The 13,984-nt window shown below is 46.1% G+C and overlaps 4 protein-coding genes across 4 annotated transcripts; 2 read left to right on the forward strand and 2 right to left on the reverse strand.

Annotated features, from left to right (window-relative positions):
* Nucleotides 1–264: 264 nt before the first annotated feature.
* Nucleotides 265–3,036, reverse strand: BGW36DRAFT_353542 (putative LON domain serine protease; the record flags this gene model as incomplete). Its single annotated transcript, XM_046213444.1, has 2 exons — nucleotides 265–2,531; nucleotides 2,586–3,036. The coding sequence occupies 2 exons, from the start codon at nucleotides 3,034–3,036 to the stop codon at nucleotides 265–267; spliced, it is 2,718 nt and encodes a 905-aa protein (XP_046077739.1).
* A 156-nt stretch (nucleotides 3,037–3,192) lies between these two features.
* BGW36DRAFT_366864 (putative hydroxymethylbilane synthase) lies at nucleotides 3,193–4,862 on the forward strand. The gene is made up of 2 exons (XM_046214793.1): nucleotides 3,193–3,731; nucleotides 3,800–4,862. Exons 1-2 carry the CDS (start codon nucleotides 3,443–3,445, stop codon nucleotides 4,534–4,536), a joined length of 1,026 nt encoding a protein of 341 aa, XP_046077740.1. The 5' UTR covers nucleotides 3,193–3,442; the 3' UTR covers nucleotides 4,537–4,862.
* Nucleotides 4,863–6,219, reverse strand: BGW36DRAFT_366866 (putative TOR signaling pathway regulator). The gene is made up of 3 exons (XM_046214794.1): nucleotides 5,868–6,219; nucleotides 5,534–5,810; nucleotides 4,863–5,480 (listed from the first exon to the last, which is right to left on the reverse strand). Exons 1-3 carry the CDS (start codon nucleotides 6,080–6,082, stop codon nucleotides 4,908–4,910), a joined length of 1,065 nt encoding a protein of 354 aa, XP_046077741.1. The 5' UTR covers nucleotides 6,083–6,219; the 3' UTR covers nucleotides 4,863–4,907.
* A 780-nt stretch (nucleotides 6,220–6,999) lies between these two features.
* BGW36DRAFT_413175 (putative RNA helicase/RNAse III) lies at nucleotides 7,000–12,529 on the forward strand (the record flags this gene model as incomplete). Its single annotated transcript, XM_046219240.1, has 16 exons — nucleotides 7,000–7,121; nucleotides 7,178–7,371; nucleotides 7,435–7,538; nucleotides 7,590–7,855; nucleotides 7,913–8,020; nucleotides 8,074–8,761; nucleotides 8,811–8,869; nucleotides 8,921–8,990; nucleotides 9,050–9,118; nucleotides 9,167–9,349; nucleotides 9,402–10,472; nucleotides 10,528–10,928; nucleotides 10,994–11,516; nucleotides 11,580–11,762; nucleotides 11,825–11,977; nucleotides 12,032–12,529. The coding sequence occupies 16 exons, from the start codon at nucleotides 7,000–7,002 to the stop codon at nucleotides 12,323–12,325; spliced, it is 4,488 nt and encodes a 1,495-aa protein (XP_046077742.1). The 3' UTR covers nucleotides 12,326–12,529.
* Nucleotides 12,530–13,984: the final 1,455 nt, after the last annotated feature.

A 13,984-nucleotide genomic window follows, 5' to 3' on the forward strand; every position in this document is an offset into this window, starting at 1 on the left:
TATATTCACATAAGGACCACTGATTATACGAGCAAATAAATACAAATCGAATTGATCTGCATATGTGAAGTGCAGGCTCGGCTGAAAAACTAGGAAGGCAAATTTACACGTGGTGGTGATATGTGTCTTCATCCAACCACTACATAAACAGATATTGGTAGATAAATCACAGTCTGCTTTCAAACATGTCCATGTGCTGTTGTCCAGGGAAATGTGTCTGCGGCCAGACGACGCGGAGAGCTTCCCAGATGTGCCTACACTGTATTAGTGTCTGAATGGAAGAAAGAGTTCTGTTAAAGGGAATACAAACTTGACATAAACTATTTCAAGGCCATCCTTGACCTCTTGTGGCACGTCCTTGACGTCTTTACGGTTGGCATGTGGCAGTAAAACCACCTTAACTCCGGCACGCAAAGCACCAATTAATTTCTCCTTGATTCCGCCAACCGGCATGACTCGGCCACGAAGAGATACTTCGCCAGTCATTGCAATTTGAGGCGGTACTGCTTTTCCTGAAAACAGAGAGATCAGGGCCAGAGTATGAGCGAGACCAGCAGAAGGTCCATCCTTAGGAATTGCACCGGATGGGCAATGAACGTGTAAACTCCGGTTCTTCATGATATCCTCGTTGGGGTCATGGGATAGACCCAAGTCAAAAGAATGCGCCTTGACCCATGTCAATGCTACTTCCACAGACTCCTTGAGCACATCTCCGAGTTTTCCGGTAAGTTGTACACGGCCATTGCCGGGCATGTCTGCTACCTCGATGAAAAGAATACTTCCTTGTCCACCGGTGGAGTATGCCACAAGGCCAGTTACAATTCCTGGTCGGGATGTAGTCTCCGCAATCTCCTCGTCAAACCGCTCTATACCCAGAATCTCCTCAAGTTCATCATGTGAAACATTCGGATTGTAGGACTCCATTTTATTTGTCTCTTTGGCATCGGCATATTGCACCGCCTTATAGCGACATACAGAGCCGATTTCGCGTTCCAGGTTTCGAACACCAGACTCACGGGTATAGGATGTAATGACCTTCTCAAGAACATCATCGGTAAGTGCAACCTTGCCCTCGGACAAGCCATTTGTCCGGATCTGCTTCGGGAGAAGGTGCTGTCTAGCGATGTGCCGTTTCTCTACTGTGGTATAGCCCGAAAGTGAAATGGTTTCCATGCGGTCCAACAAAGGTGCCGGAATGGTGTCCAGAGAGTTAGCAGTAGCAATGAAGAGAACCTTGCTCAAATCGATAGGAATATTGATATAATGATCGGAGAAGTTGTGGTTCTGCTCGGGATCCAATACTTCAAGCATTGCAGCGGATGGGTCACCGTGGAAGTTAGATCCCCCGACTTTGTCAATTTCATCAAGTAGGAACACAGGATTCGCGACTCCAACTTTCTTTAAGCCATTGACAATGAGACCAGGCATTGCGGCGACATAAGTGCGGCGGTGACCACGGATCTCAGCTTCATCACGTACACCACCGAGAGAAATACGATGAAACTTGCGTCCTAAGGAAGCAGCCACAGACTTCGCCAAGCTAGTCTTGCCAGTTCCTGGAGGACCAACCAACAACAAAATTGGTGATTTGTCAATCATACGCTTCGTCTTCAACATTTGAAGTTTGGTCTCCAGTCCCTCTCTTTCGTTATGCGGAAGGGTACTTCTCTCGTTGGCATCTTTCTCCGATGTGCTAAGCTTGTCGGATACCTCTGAAATCTCTCTGTCTACATCAAGGTTGACAGACTGTTTCAATTTCAACACGGCAAGATATTCCAAAAGGCGCTTCTTGATTTTCTCAAGTCCGTAGTGATCATCATCAAGTTGTTTCCTGGCTCGCTGCAAGGTGTCACTTCCAAATTGATCCTCAGTTACCTTCGACCACGGGATATCGGCAAGGTTTTCCAAATAAGTACGGCAAACGCCGTATTCAGCATTCACGGGGTTCATTTTGCGAAGTCGTTTGAGCTCTCTATCGGCAACTTTGCGTGCTTCCGGGCTTAGCTGTGCCTCATCAAGTCTCTGTTGAAGCTCATCGACCTCTGAAACTTCCTTTTCGTCATCATTTCCACGCCCAGGCCCGTTTCCAATTGGAGAAAACCCGTTGACACCAGACATGGCCCGTCGTGCTAATCTGGGGTCTAATTGGGAAATATCAAAGGCTGAGTTGGGCGAGAACCCCGTTGTTGTGATGGAGGTGATTTTAACATTATTCTTGATGCCCTGAACTTGTCTGTTCAGCAGCTCGATGACTCGTTCCAGTCTTTCTTTAACGTCGAAAGCTGACAGAACTCGCAACTTTTCTTCAAGGCTCGAATCCACAATATCCGCCATGAAGTCGGCTAAACTTCCTGCCTGGGAGAGGTCTTTCCGAGTGATAAATACTTCAAATCGGCGTGCAACTGTCGGAGAGAGATTTGAGGGTCCAGAGGGAATAAGAGATGCGAGCCTGAGTAGCGTTAAAAGTTCTCGAGAGAGTTGTTTGAGATGCTGGAACAGTTCAACTATCTCGCTGTCGCTTGTAGTTGGGACTAGACAGAACTAGTATGAGCATAATACAGGATATATTGTAAGCATCAACCTACCAGGTTCGTCATTGGCTGTCACCTCTGCCTCGAAGAACGGTCGTTCTCTGATGACTTTCTCTACAGAAAGCCTTCTGACACCCTCGACGAGGAGATATGGTTCCGAATAAACACGGCGCTGAACGCCTACTAGCTTGGCAATAGTGCCGTAGTTAAATAAATCGCCTTTTCGAGCCTGCCCGGCGTCGATGTTTTCGAAACCTTCATTTTGCGAATCCGAGCCGTTCTCGATGAGTTGCTGGCCGTCTTTGCTTAACCGTGGTGATGCAAGCGGCACACATCCGATCAAGATATTGTCTCGTTTGGCGCGATTCACTAAAGATGACAGGAGGTTGGCAATGTCTGGGCGGTTGGTAAGGGGAATGCGCATCGTGACGCCGGGTAGGAGCACGGTATCCTTGGCCAATGGCACGAGGGGGAGCTTGGCGGTCTTTCCATTGTTGGGCCCCATCGTCGAGAGGTCCAGCTGAATGCAGCTAGCGAGGAATCGATAAAAAGAAGATGAGGCTGGAGTATTATTGAATCAAACGAATGCTGGACAGAGGCGATGAATGGAGAGAATAAGAGCCGGGGGAAGAATCACGGCATGGACGATGCTAGAAGCAAGCGCAGGCTGGAACCGAAGCCGAGGCAGGAGCGTGCGTCATTTACGGTTGCTTATCTTATCACGCTGGCACTTACCGGTGGATCGGATCTCGTGACACCACCAGATATTGGCCCGCCTAGCAAATCTTGGTGCTTTTGGCTCTGCTGCGCCATTTGTTGTTTCCCAGACCTGACAAATTGGTCTTCTTCCTACGCCGCATATATCGTATCGTCTCTTCGTTCCATTGGCGGTCTAAATATCGCAGCGCACAATGGCCTCCTCCGCCCCTCCCGCATCGACGAGCCCCTCCCCACAGAGAAAGTCGTTCAACATTGGTACTCGCAAGTCGACGCTCGCCCTTGCCCAGACGGATCTGGTCATTGAGGCTTTGAAGACGAGATATGCCGATTGTGAATTCAGCGTCAAATCAAAGGATACCGCCGGCGATCGAGACAAGTTGACTGCGTTGAAGGATCTCACTTCAAAAAATCTTTGGACCGAGGAATTAGAACAGCTACTCATTGCTGGTCATCTGGATGTCATCGTGCACGCGCTGAAAGGTTGATATTGATATTTTGATGTGGGTATTGCGGACCAAAAGGGCTGACGTTTATCTATTCACGAACAGATGTGCCTACATTACTCCCGTCTACGTGTACATTAGGAGGTGTTCTAGTTCGCGAAGACCCCCGGGATGTACTCGTTGTAAAGCCCGGTCTACCTTACAAGTCAATTGCTGAGCTTCCCGCCGGCTCTGTTATTGGAACATCGTCAATCCGTCGCACAGCTCAGCTAGCCTTGAGGTATCCGCATCTGAAAGTCGAAAGTGTCCGTGGAAATATCGAAACACGTTTGGCGAAACTCGATGCAGAAGATGGCCCGTTTCAGAGTATTATATTAGGTGCAGCTGGTTTACTCCGAATTGGCCTGGGGGACCGGATTACGCAATACCTCGATTCAAAGAGTGCTGGTTTTCTATATGCAGTTGGTCAAGGTGCAATCGGCCTAGAGATCCGCTCCGATGACGAGACTGTCCTTGAAATGATAAACCAGGCGGGACACAAGGAGACATTTTTGGAAGTCCTAGCAGAACGCAGCTTGCTCAGGGCTCTCGAAGGTGGATGCAGTGCACCGCTCGGTGTAGAATCAGAGTGGATCAAGAACTCCGATGCGACCACAAAATTTCGTATGCGGTCTATCGTCGTTAGCATTGATGGCAAGCAAGCATCACAAGTGGAAGTCGATGGCACTGTCGACAGTCCTGCTACTGCTGAAGCATTTGGGTTGGAAGTGGCGAAAGAACTGGTGGCCAAAGGGGCTGGGGCGATTCTCGACGATATCAAACAAAACAAGGCAACGTCATGATATCTATAAAATTCTTAAGTTTTTAAGCATTGTTCACGGCGGAAAAAGGTCTAATATCCGGACGCACTGGTCATCTCCCAGGCTTGATGGCTCTCAACCAACCGACATATAGATGTGCAAACACCCAGCTACATATTTTCTACCATCACATGTCTTGATTAAGTTTATGTTTATTGGCAGATACTAATCGCACAGTAGCGCGAGCTGCTTTCGATGTTGAGGATTTCACCTCGGATAAACCGATATGAAAGTCTCGTAGTAGGATGAAATCAGCAGATGATCCTGTCATATGATCCAAAATGGCTGTTCTTTATCTGATTAGGCTCTATAAATTCTACATGTAAGAGAATAAAAGTGTGGTTATCAATGACTCAGCCCCGGTTGAGTGTATTTCCAGATCCTCTAGGATTATCTTCCGTGAATTCGTCCCAAGCTCGAGCCTTCATAGTTTCGTTGTCAGCTCTATTCATATCATCTTCGTCAATCTCTTGTGGTTGCTCATTATTTCCACCTTCAATAATACCTCCTCGTTTCCTTTCTTCTTCCAAATACTCATCAATAGACATCGTAGGTAGGTTATGACTAGGTCGGAATACACCTCGCTGAAGCTCCGTCCGGCGATCTGTGAGTGTGAAAGGCTGCAAGGGTTTTCCGTGTTTGCTCAGTAGTGGGCCCTTCTGGCGGCCCAACAGCTGAGCCAGCGGGGCATCAAGCCGTTCTGTATATCCTGTTCTATCGGCGTCGACTCGTCTCCTCGAGTCATGTTGCAGTGTCTGGTCGGGACGGGGAGGGGCATTACGCATTTGCGATAAGATTTCTAGTTCCTGTGATATCATATCGAGTGACTGAAAAGTCTGGTGGTTGTAGAGGCTGATTTCTGCGAGGTACAATTGGCGCACGGCATCGTCGTCATTCTGAAGACGAGTTTGATTTTGAGAAAAATACTGACACTCATCTCTCAGCGTGACACTTTAATACTCATACCAGCAGTACTGACCTCCAATTTTTGCTTCAGCTCCTTTTCCTGACGGAACCTGGCGACCTTGATGTCGCGCCTGTTCTGGGCGTCGTTTTTCGAAGCCAGGGAAAAAGTGAAAGGGTTCTCTAAATATTGCTCAAACATTTTCCGATCGCTAGCTGACAGTAATTCGTACTGATCAAGCCTTGTCAAATACTTCTCATATTCTGCCGTTGCGCGTCGTAGAAGTTCCCCCCGATCGGACGAAGATGATCGTTGTAGTAACTCTGCCAAAAAGTAATCTACCGTCAAGAATCTTGTGCGCAGTCAGTAAGGAGGTCATTGGAAGTTCTGGGGGGGGGGTTCTACTGACTGTAAATCGCCGCTGGGGATATCTTCCAGGCCCTCGTTGGAGCTGAATAGCGACAGCTGGCTTACCAGCTTTTGGCATTCTTGGAGCTTCGAAATCGCCGCTGAAACAAGGTCACGAGATGCCTTGCTGTTGGGTTCCACGCTGTGTTCCAAGGCGGTCTTGTCCGCTTTGGCGGCATCGAAAAGAGCTCGCAGACTCTGGGGCTGGTCTGTCATGATTGTTATTAGAGAAGACGAAATGTGATATTGTCACCAAATTAATCGAAGCTATCAGCAATCAGCAACTGCCATCGTTGAGCAATGTGGAGGCGCTGGAGGCGCTGGAGGGGCTTAATTTTAAGGCTAAGCATCCCCGCGCGGTATTTGCCCGCCGATCTCGGAGCATTTCCGCAGTCAACATACGAAAACTAGATTTCGATCTAGAGAGATGGATGAAAAATATCTTCATGATTCGAAATTCAACTAGGACAAAGGTTTACTCCAATAGCACAGGAACCGTGAGAATACCGCAAAACTGGGGCAAATTTGTAGTGATCAATTGATAGACTGAGAAGAGAGTTAATATATATATCGGTTATGTTGCTTACCATACTATTACTAGAATATTTGTTCACTTAGGTACAGTAAATAAATGATATCAGTAAGTCTATTCTGGATATATCAGTTGAAATGTCCAACAATAAAGTCACCAACTCAATTGAGTCACCTACTAGATAACCCTTAAGTAAAACCACTAACTAAATGGTACATAGATAATATAGAATTTTTTCAATATACATCGATCCACGGCACATAAATGGAACAAGAGAAGAATCTAAGCCAAATCGAGTGACCGTAAATTCCAAAATGGATTTGACTGATCATAAGAAGCGGTGTTGTTTTAAGCAGGTAACCGCCTGGTTGCAAACAAGCGGCCACCTTACTCTAGAGGCTTTCTCATTCCGGACATTCTGACACTCTTTACCAGCTTAAAATAATATCATTCGTTCCTTTTGATACTACAAAATCTACTCATTGAGACGTCTCCCGTCTCCTCTGTCACTTGCAAGTAGCGGAGCGTCAAATTGGACAAATTTCTAAGCACATTGCCATCACCACAGCGCAATCCACAGGCATCCGATTTGGTTTCACTCATGGAAGCTTTGAGCATTACAGAGGAGAGAGCTCCAGAGAGCGAGTCCGAGAGTGAGGAAGACATTCCAGACACCTCCCCAGTATCAGGACGTCGAGCACAAAATGCTCACTTCAAGACATTGTGAGTTTATTTCACCGAGTTCCACTTTCAAAATACCAACTAGCTCAAACATACAGGCTGTCAAAGGTTGCGAAAATCATAACAGACGAGGAGGTAAAGGCGATTGAGAAATCACAACATGTTGACACTTCAACTCGCCATCTGCTGGCGACACAAGATTTTGCTGCCACCATACATGATCCTCGAGAGTATCAAATTGAGCTGTATGAGAAGGCTAAGAAAGAAAACACTATAGCTGTTCTTGATACAGGTAAGACAGCTGGCGTGGTATTCAGGCATATATTGGCATTACTGACTAGAGTTCTGAACCTAGGATCTGGAAAAACATTGATTGCGGTACTTCTTATGAAATACATAATTCAGAACGAGTTGATCAGTCGGGATTGTGGAGAAAGACCACGAGTCTGCTTCTTCCTGGTAAATGGCCTAAATACGAGAAATATGCCTGGGATGCTCAATTGATGACAGGTCAACAGCGTTACTCTGGTTTTCCAACAGTCAGCCGTCTTGAAAAACAACATCGATCAGACAGTTACCCCTTTGATCGGTGACCTAGGAGTGGACCTCTGGAATAAAGAGGCATGGAGTAAAACCCTCAATGACAGCATGGTTATAGTTTGCACTGCTGCTATTCTTCATCATTCTCTTCTGAATTCTTTCGTCCGGATGGAGGACATAAATCTGTTAATTTTTGATGAGGCACACCATACAAAAAAGGAGCATCCATATGCCAGGTTAGTTAATCATCTATTTCTGATTAAAATTGGAAGTCTGTCCTGATTGAGTGTTAGGATCATCAAAGACAGTTATCTCAAAACTGACGCAGCCTGCCGACCCCGGGTATTTGGTATGACGGCATCTCCTATCAATGCTAAAGGTGATGTTGTGGCAGCAGCTTTGTAAGTTTGATTCTATTTGAACTTTAATGATATTAATTTGAAACTGTATTTAGGGAACTTGAAACGTTATTAAATAGCAAGATTGCGACAACTTCCAACCTAGCACTTTTACGACAGGTAGTCACTCGGCCAGATGAGGAACTATGGAAGTATCCAATTCCCAAAGAACCCTTCAAAACAAAACTTCATGAAATTTTGGAACGCAAATATGGAAATATGGAATGTCTTTCGAAGATATTCGCATACTCCTCTCAAGCTAGTGTGGAACTTGGGGAGTGGTGTGCGGATCGTATTTGGCTTACTGCCTTGAGAGAAGAATCCCTTCCGAAGTTTCAGGGAAGGCTCAGTACATCCCACCAAAGGCTCGCGCATGAGGACGCTGTAAAATTGACGGAAGAAGGAACGAAAAGGCTCAATGATCTTTCTGATATGGTCGTCAAACATGAGCTGCCTCGCGGTGCCGCCATATTCGAGCTGCTGAGCCCAAAAGTCCAGCTGCTTTACCAAAACCTGTCGAAGCATTTTGAAAAATTGCCAAACTCCAAGTGTATTGTGTTCACCAAACAAAGACACACTGCTAAAATCCTTGAAGATGTGTTCAAGGAGCTAAGCGTATCAACCATGCGTCCTGGAGTCTTGATAGGTTTGAGTAAATCTGGCGATAGTCTCGGAACCAACACGACATACCATCAACAATTTAAAACAATGATGAGGTTTAAAAAAGGAGAGTTAAATTGCCTGGTAAGAACACTGATCCATAATAAAGAATGGTAATTGCTGACAGAAGAAGTTTGCAACTTCAGTAGCAGAGGAAGGACTCGATATCCCAGACTGTAACCTCGTGGTCAGGTAGGCTAGACCCGCCTCTGCTGTAAAGAAATAGAATACTAAAATGTACAGATTCGATCTCTATGAGACTCTGATTCAATACGTTCAAAGTCGAGGCCGGGCAAGGCATTCTAACTCCACGGTAAATGACAAGATATCCTAACGAGGAATAAAGAATACAAGTTAATGGTTATTCGTTAGTATGCGCTCATGGTAGAAATCGGCAACATGGAACATGAGACTAGGTTGGATCTAGTACACCAATCAGAGGTACGCATTCTTATTATTTATAGGTCTTTCTCTCTAACATATAGATAGGCGGTGATGCGCCGGTTTTGTGAGAGCCTGCCAAAGGACAGAATGCTGGGCTACAGCCATGATAACCTTGACTATATGTTGGAAAAAGACCTCAAAAAAAGGCAATATACCATACGGAGTAGTGGAGCCACCTTGACATATCATTCGGCTTTGACCATACTCGCTCGCTATGCAAGCTCCTTGGTATGATAGTTCTGTCTTATTGTTGTGAACGCGTGATTGACCAAGTGTTTAGCAATATGAGAATGACGATTGCCCGCAAGCCCATTATTTTGTTTCGTCAGTTAAGGATATGTATCAATGTGAGGTCATACTTCCTGAGAAATCGCCTGTCCATAGACTGTTAGGCAAGCCGGCGACACAAAAGTCTCTCGCGAAACAATCTGCAGCCTTTGACACATGTCTCCTCCTGCGCAAGAGTAACTTGCTAGATGAACATTTCATATCTACTTATCATCGGAGACTCCCTGTGATGCGTAATGCGAAATTGGCAATCATGTCTCGCAAGACAGCTCAATACCCGATGATGACAAAGGCGACGTTTTGGAAGCAAGGTCGCGGCATTGAGCCAAACGCCTTGTTTACTACATTGATCTTTCTGACTCCAGTCGAACCATTACAGAGAAATTACGCGAGTGTTATACTGTTAACTCGTGAGCGGTTACCCCAGTTCCCGGAGTTCCCAATATATTTGGAAGATGATATCGAGACTACAATCCGGTCAATCCCGCTGACGAAGGCCTTGACGATATCTTCTAATCGTGTGAAACTCATTACTACTTTTACTCTTAGAGTATTTCGAGACTTATATAACAAGACATATGAACAGGATACGACAATGATGCCGTACTGGTTGCTTCCAGCAGCGACAGAGATCACCATGGACAAAACCATCATTGACCCACTAGATATTATTGACTGGGAGGCAATACAGTTTGTCTACGACAATGATGAAGTCCCTGGTACTGCTTCCAAACCAGAAGAAATGGTCGGCCGATTTGTCTACGATCGATGGGATGGAAAATATCGTTATTTTCTTACAAAAATCAACCCAACACTTCGTCCATCAGATCCACCACCGTCTTTCCTCCCTCACCGTAAACACATGGAAAACATCATGGACTATGGCCTGAGTTTGTACAAAAAGGCCAGGGGAATTTTTCTTTCATCATGTGATTGGAACCAGCCCGTTTTCGACGCAGATTTGATACCGCTCCGAAGAAACCTCCTGGAAAAAATGACTGAGAAGGAAAGAGACGTAGAAAGAAGATCGGTAATATGTTTGGAACCTATGGTTATTTCGGCGGTTAGTATTTTAGTATTGCTATGTCTTACTTATGTGAATATTGATTATGTCACAGATTCCCGCCTCAACAGCTGCAACTTGCTTCGTGATGCCCGCTATTCTGACACGTCTAGAGTCCTATCTTATTGCCCAGGAATGCTGCAGTAGCTTGGATCTAAAGGTTGATCTATCTTATGCATTGGAGGCAATTACAAAAGACTCTGACAACACCGAGGAGCATCGTCACGAGCAAATACACTTGCAGAGAGGCATGGGAAAAAACTATGAGCGCCTTGAATTCCTTGGCGATTGTTTCCTGAAGATGGCAACATCAATTGCCTTATTCGCACAGAATCCTTTCGACCAGGAGTATGATTTCCATGTCAATCGAATGTGTCTTCTTTGTAATAGAAATCTTTATAATACGGCGAAGGAGCGAAAACTATACGAGTACATACGGAGTAAAGGGTTTTCTAGGTTAGTACAATTTTTATGTTATCAACTGAAAGAGCCATTACTATCGAAGTACTAATCGAATATAGGAGAAATTGGTATCCGGAGGGCATGAAACTACTCCGAGGCAAGTCAAACGAATCCAAAGGATCAGAAGAGCATGCATTAGGAGAGAAGACGATTGCAGACGTCTGCGAAGCAATCATTGGAGCATCTTTACTCTCCGGTGGCACTGAGCACCGATTTGATATGGCTGTCAAGGCAGTGACAGAATTGGTTAACAACGACCTGAATGATAACAAGTCCCACAAAGCATGCAGATGGGCGGATTATTATCAGCTTTATTCGTTGCCACCTTATCAAACCCAGATTCCTGATGGGTTTGAGAAGAAGCTTGCTCTACAGGTAGAGGAGAAACTGGGGTATCATTTCAAGTATCCTAGGCTGCTTAGATCCGCTTTCACTCATCAGTCGTTCCCATCGGCTTGGGCAAGGGTTCCCTGCTATCAGCGCTTAGAGTTTTTAGGTGACTCGCTTTTGGATATGGTTTGCGTTGAGGATCTATATGAGAGATTTCCTGATCGTGATCCACAATGGCTTACTGAGCATAAAGTAAGTATTAATCTTGGTATTTTCATTATAGTGCGTGTCTTACCAATGTTGCTACGGCTTTAGATGGCTATGGTATCCAACAAGTTCCTGGGCACCCTCACTGTGCAGCTTGGGCTACACACTCACCTGCAATACTTTAGCAGTCCACTTCAGAGCCAGATATACCAATATGTTGAGGAATCACAGTTAGCCTACGAGAACAAGCGGTCTGTGGATTTTTGGCTGAGCACAGAAGACGCCCCAAAGGCGAGTACTCTACTATATAATAACTTCGCAAGTGATGCTAACGTTGCTAACAAATGATATAGTGCTTGCCAGACATGCTAGAAGCTTACCTTGGTGCCATTTTTGTTGACTCTGAGTTCGACTTTGGTGTCATCGAGGCGTTTTACAAGAAACATATCAAACCATTCTTTGAGGATATGGCGTTGTATGACACATTTGCAAACAAACATCCTGTCGTGAGTTAAGGTCTGATACAGATTGGGAGAAAGCAGACTGATAATTTGCAACAGACGTTTTTGCATAATAAATTGTCTATCGAGTTTGGATGCATAGAGTTCTCTCTCAAGGCAGGTGAAATACCGGCCGTAGATGGAGCACCCGTAATAATTCTGGCAGCTGTATTCGTCCACGATGAGGTTTTGGCAGAAGCAAAGGGATCATCTGTCCGGGGTGCGAAAATGAAAGCAAGCCAGGCCGGTCTGGATAAGCTGGAGGGGCTAAGCTTGGACAAGTTCCGTGAACTGTACCGCTGTAAATGCCCAAAAGCTACTTCATCAAAAGACGTTGTCGAGCCTGAAGTCTGACAATTCTCATTTCAACTGGCAGACGCATTCATTACACACAAAAATTCTGACAGCTGAGATCGAATTTGATAGAGAATAGAAATCAATTAGTATTCAGAAAGGAGAACAAACAGCTTAGTAAGTTTGAAATAGCAAGAGCAGCAGGCCCATCCAGCGAGCAGCGTGCTGTGATTGGCCGGGCCAGCTCCCATACAAAGGGTCAACTTTGTGCAACTGCAAATCGCCTAACAACCTCCAAAATGCTCGTCTGAGGTTTCAGGGTCATGTGACAGTTCCTATATTAGTCTAGCCCACCTCTCACCGTCTGCCAATGAGAGAATAATATGGCTGTCCGCCTTGGAATATGCTGGCAGAAAAGGGCAGAATACTGCAGGTACGGTCTAACCGTTTTGGGTTACGTGTACACAACCCCTGACAGCCCCTGCAAACTGCAGTCCGCGGTCCGTGGCAATAATAGTATGGTAGATGGCACGGGCCAGCCCGTGCCAGTCCCGTGATTATCAGCAACACGCCCGCCGCGTCCTCCTCCCCCGAGCACCAAACGGGGCTAAAGACAAATAATAATTAATTCTCTCTATCGGCCATCGACAACTCATCGCTCGCCCAACCGCCATCGTTCCCTACCCTCCCGCTACTTCGATACCCTCTAATCTTCTAATCTTCTAATCTACGCCTTCCACGCTCCATTGTTTCTCCGGTTGTTTGCGATACAAATAACCTGAGTTCCGCATCCTATCCCCGAAAACGACAGATCACACTCACTCATGATTTCGATGCGTCGTTGATCCCTCGTCTACATACACTATGGAGGTTGCCACTCCAGGCATCACTAATGGCCTGGCAGCGTCGGCTCAGGGCCCTTCGGTAGATCCGAAAGTGGTCGTCCAGTATCTCACAGAAGTCCTGCAGGTGACACTGGGGGCTACGAGCCAAGATCTGGAGGGCCAGGGCAGCTTGCTGTCGAAAGCGAAGTACTCGGAAACCGTGCAGAGATGCACGCGGTTTGCTTCGGAGTCTCAGGTGGCACTATACGTTCAACAAGACATTGTTGGCACACAGGAGCCCAATGGCGCAGAGAACGAAGATGGTATGTTTCGCCCCTTACACGGGTGTTGGAATTGCTGTCTAATTAGTAGCAGGAGCAGAAGACAGGTTCACGTATGCTCTCACTTCAGAGATCTCCTTTTCCTCTACAACAGTTGCGTCGGTAGCATTTGTTAAACGCCCCGGACCGATTGACCCAAACCACCACATCGCAACTCAGATTCAGGTGACGAACTTCCCTGGCTTGTCTGCGCTAAACAATACACAGGCTCAACAAGGTGCTTCAATATCTGCATTTGAGATTCTTCACTCTTTAGTACATAATACTCTCGCCCCCTATTTCGAGGCATACACACGTGGTCAGGAAACAGCCAATGGAATCAAGCAGCGACCGGAAACCGAAGCGAAAACTGGTGTCCCAGGTGCTAAAAAGCGTATCGCAGAGTTGGATCTCGCACTTTTGCATCTTCAGCAAAATGTCGAAATTCCAACCCTTAATCTGCCACTTCATGAGATTGTCCAGGCTGCTTTGGATGACGCCGAAGCACGAGGTGTCAAACCCTCTGTCGAACTGATTCCGCCTGCTGCACTTGAAAACAGCACCGTTCTCAACAG

This window comes from Talaromyces proteolyticus (assembly GCF_021365285.1).
Source record: "Talaromyces proteolyticus strain PMI_201 chromosome Unknown BGW36scaffold_1, whole genome shotgun sequence".
NCBI classification, from domain to species: domain Eukaryota; kingdom Fungi; phylum Ascomycota; class Eurotiomycetes; order Eurotiales; family Trichocomaceae; genus Talaromyces; species Talaromyces proteolyticus.

Coding starts and splice junctions, on each gene's coding strand:
- BGW36DRAFT_366864 (XM_046214793.1), top strand. CDS start 3,443: ATGGCCTCCTCCGCCCCTCCCGCATCGACGAGCCCCTCCCCACAGAGA. Junction 3,732..3,799: donor CATCGTGCACGCGCTGAAAG/GTTGATATTGAT, acceptor ATTCACGAACAG/ATGTGCCTACATTACTCCCG.
- BGW36DRAFT_366866 (XM_046214794.1), bottom strand. CDS start 6,082: ATGACAGACCAGCCCCAGAGTCTGCGAGCTCTTTTCGATGCCGCCAAA. Junction 5,811..5,867: donor ATCCCCAGCGGCGATTTACA/GTCAGTAGAACC, acceptor ACTGCGCACAAG/ATTCTTGACGGTAGATTACT. Junction 5,481..5,533: donor AGCTGAAGCAAAAATTGGAG/GTCAGTACTGCT, acceptor GATGAGTGTCAG/TATTTTTCTCAAAATCAAAC.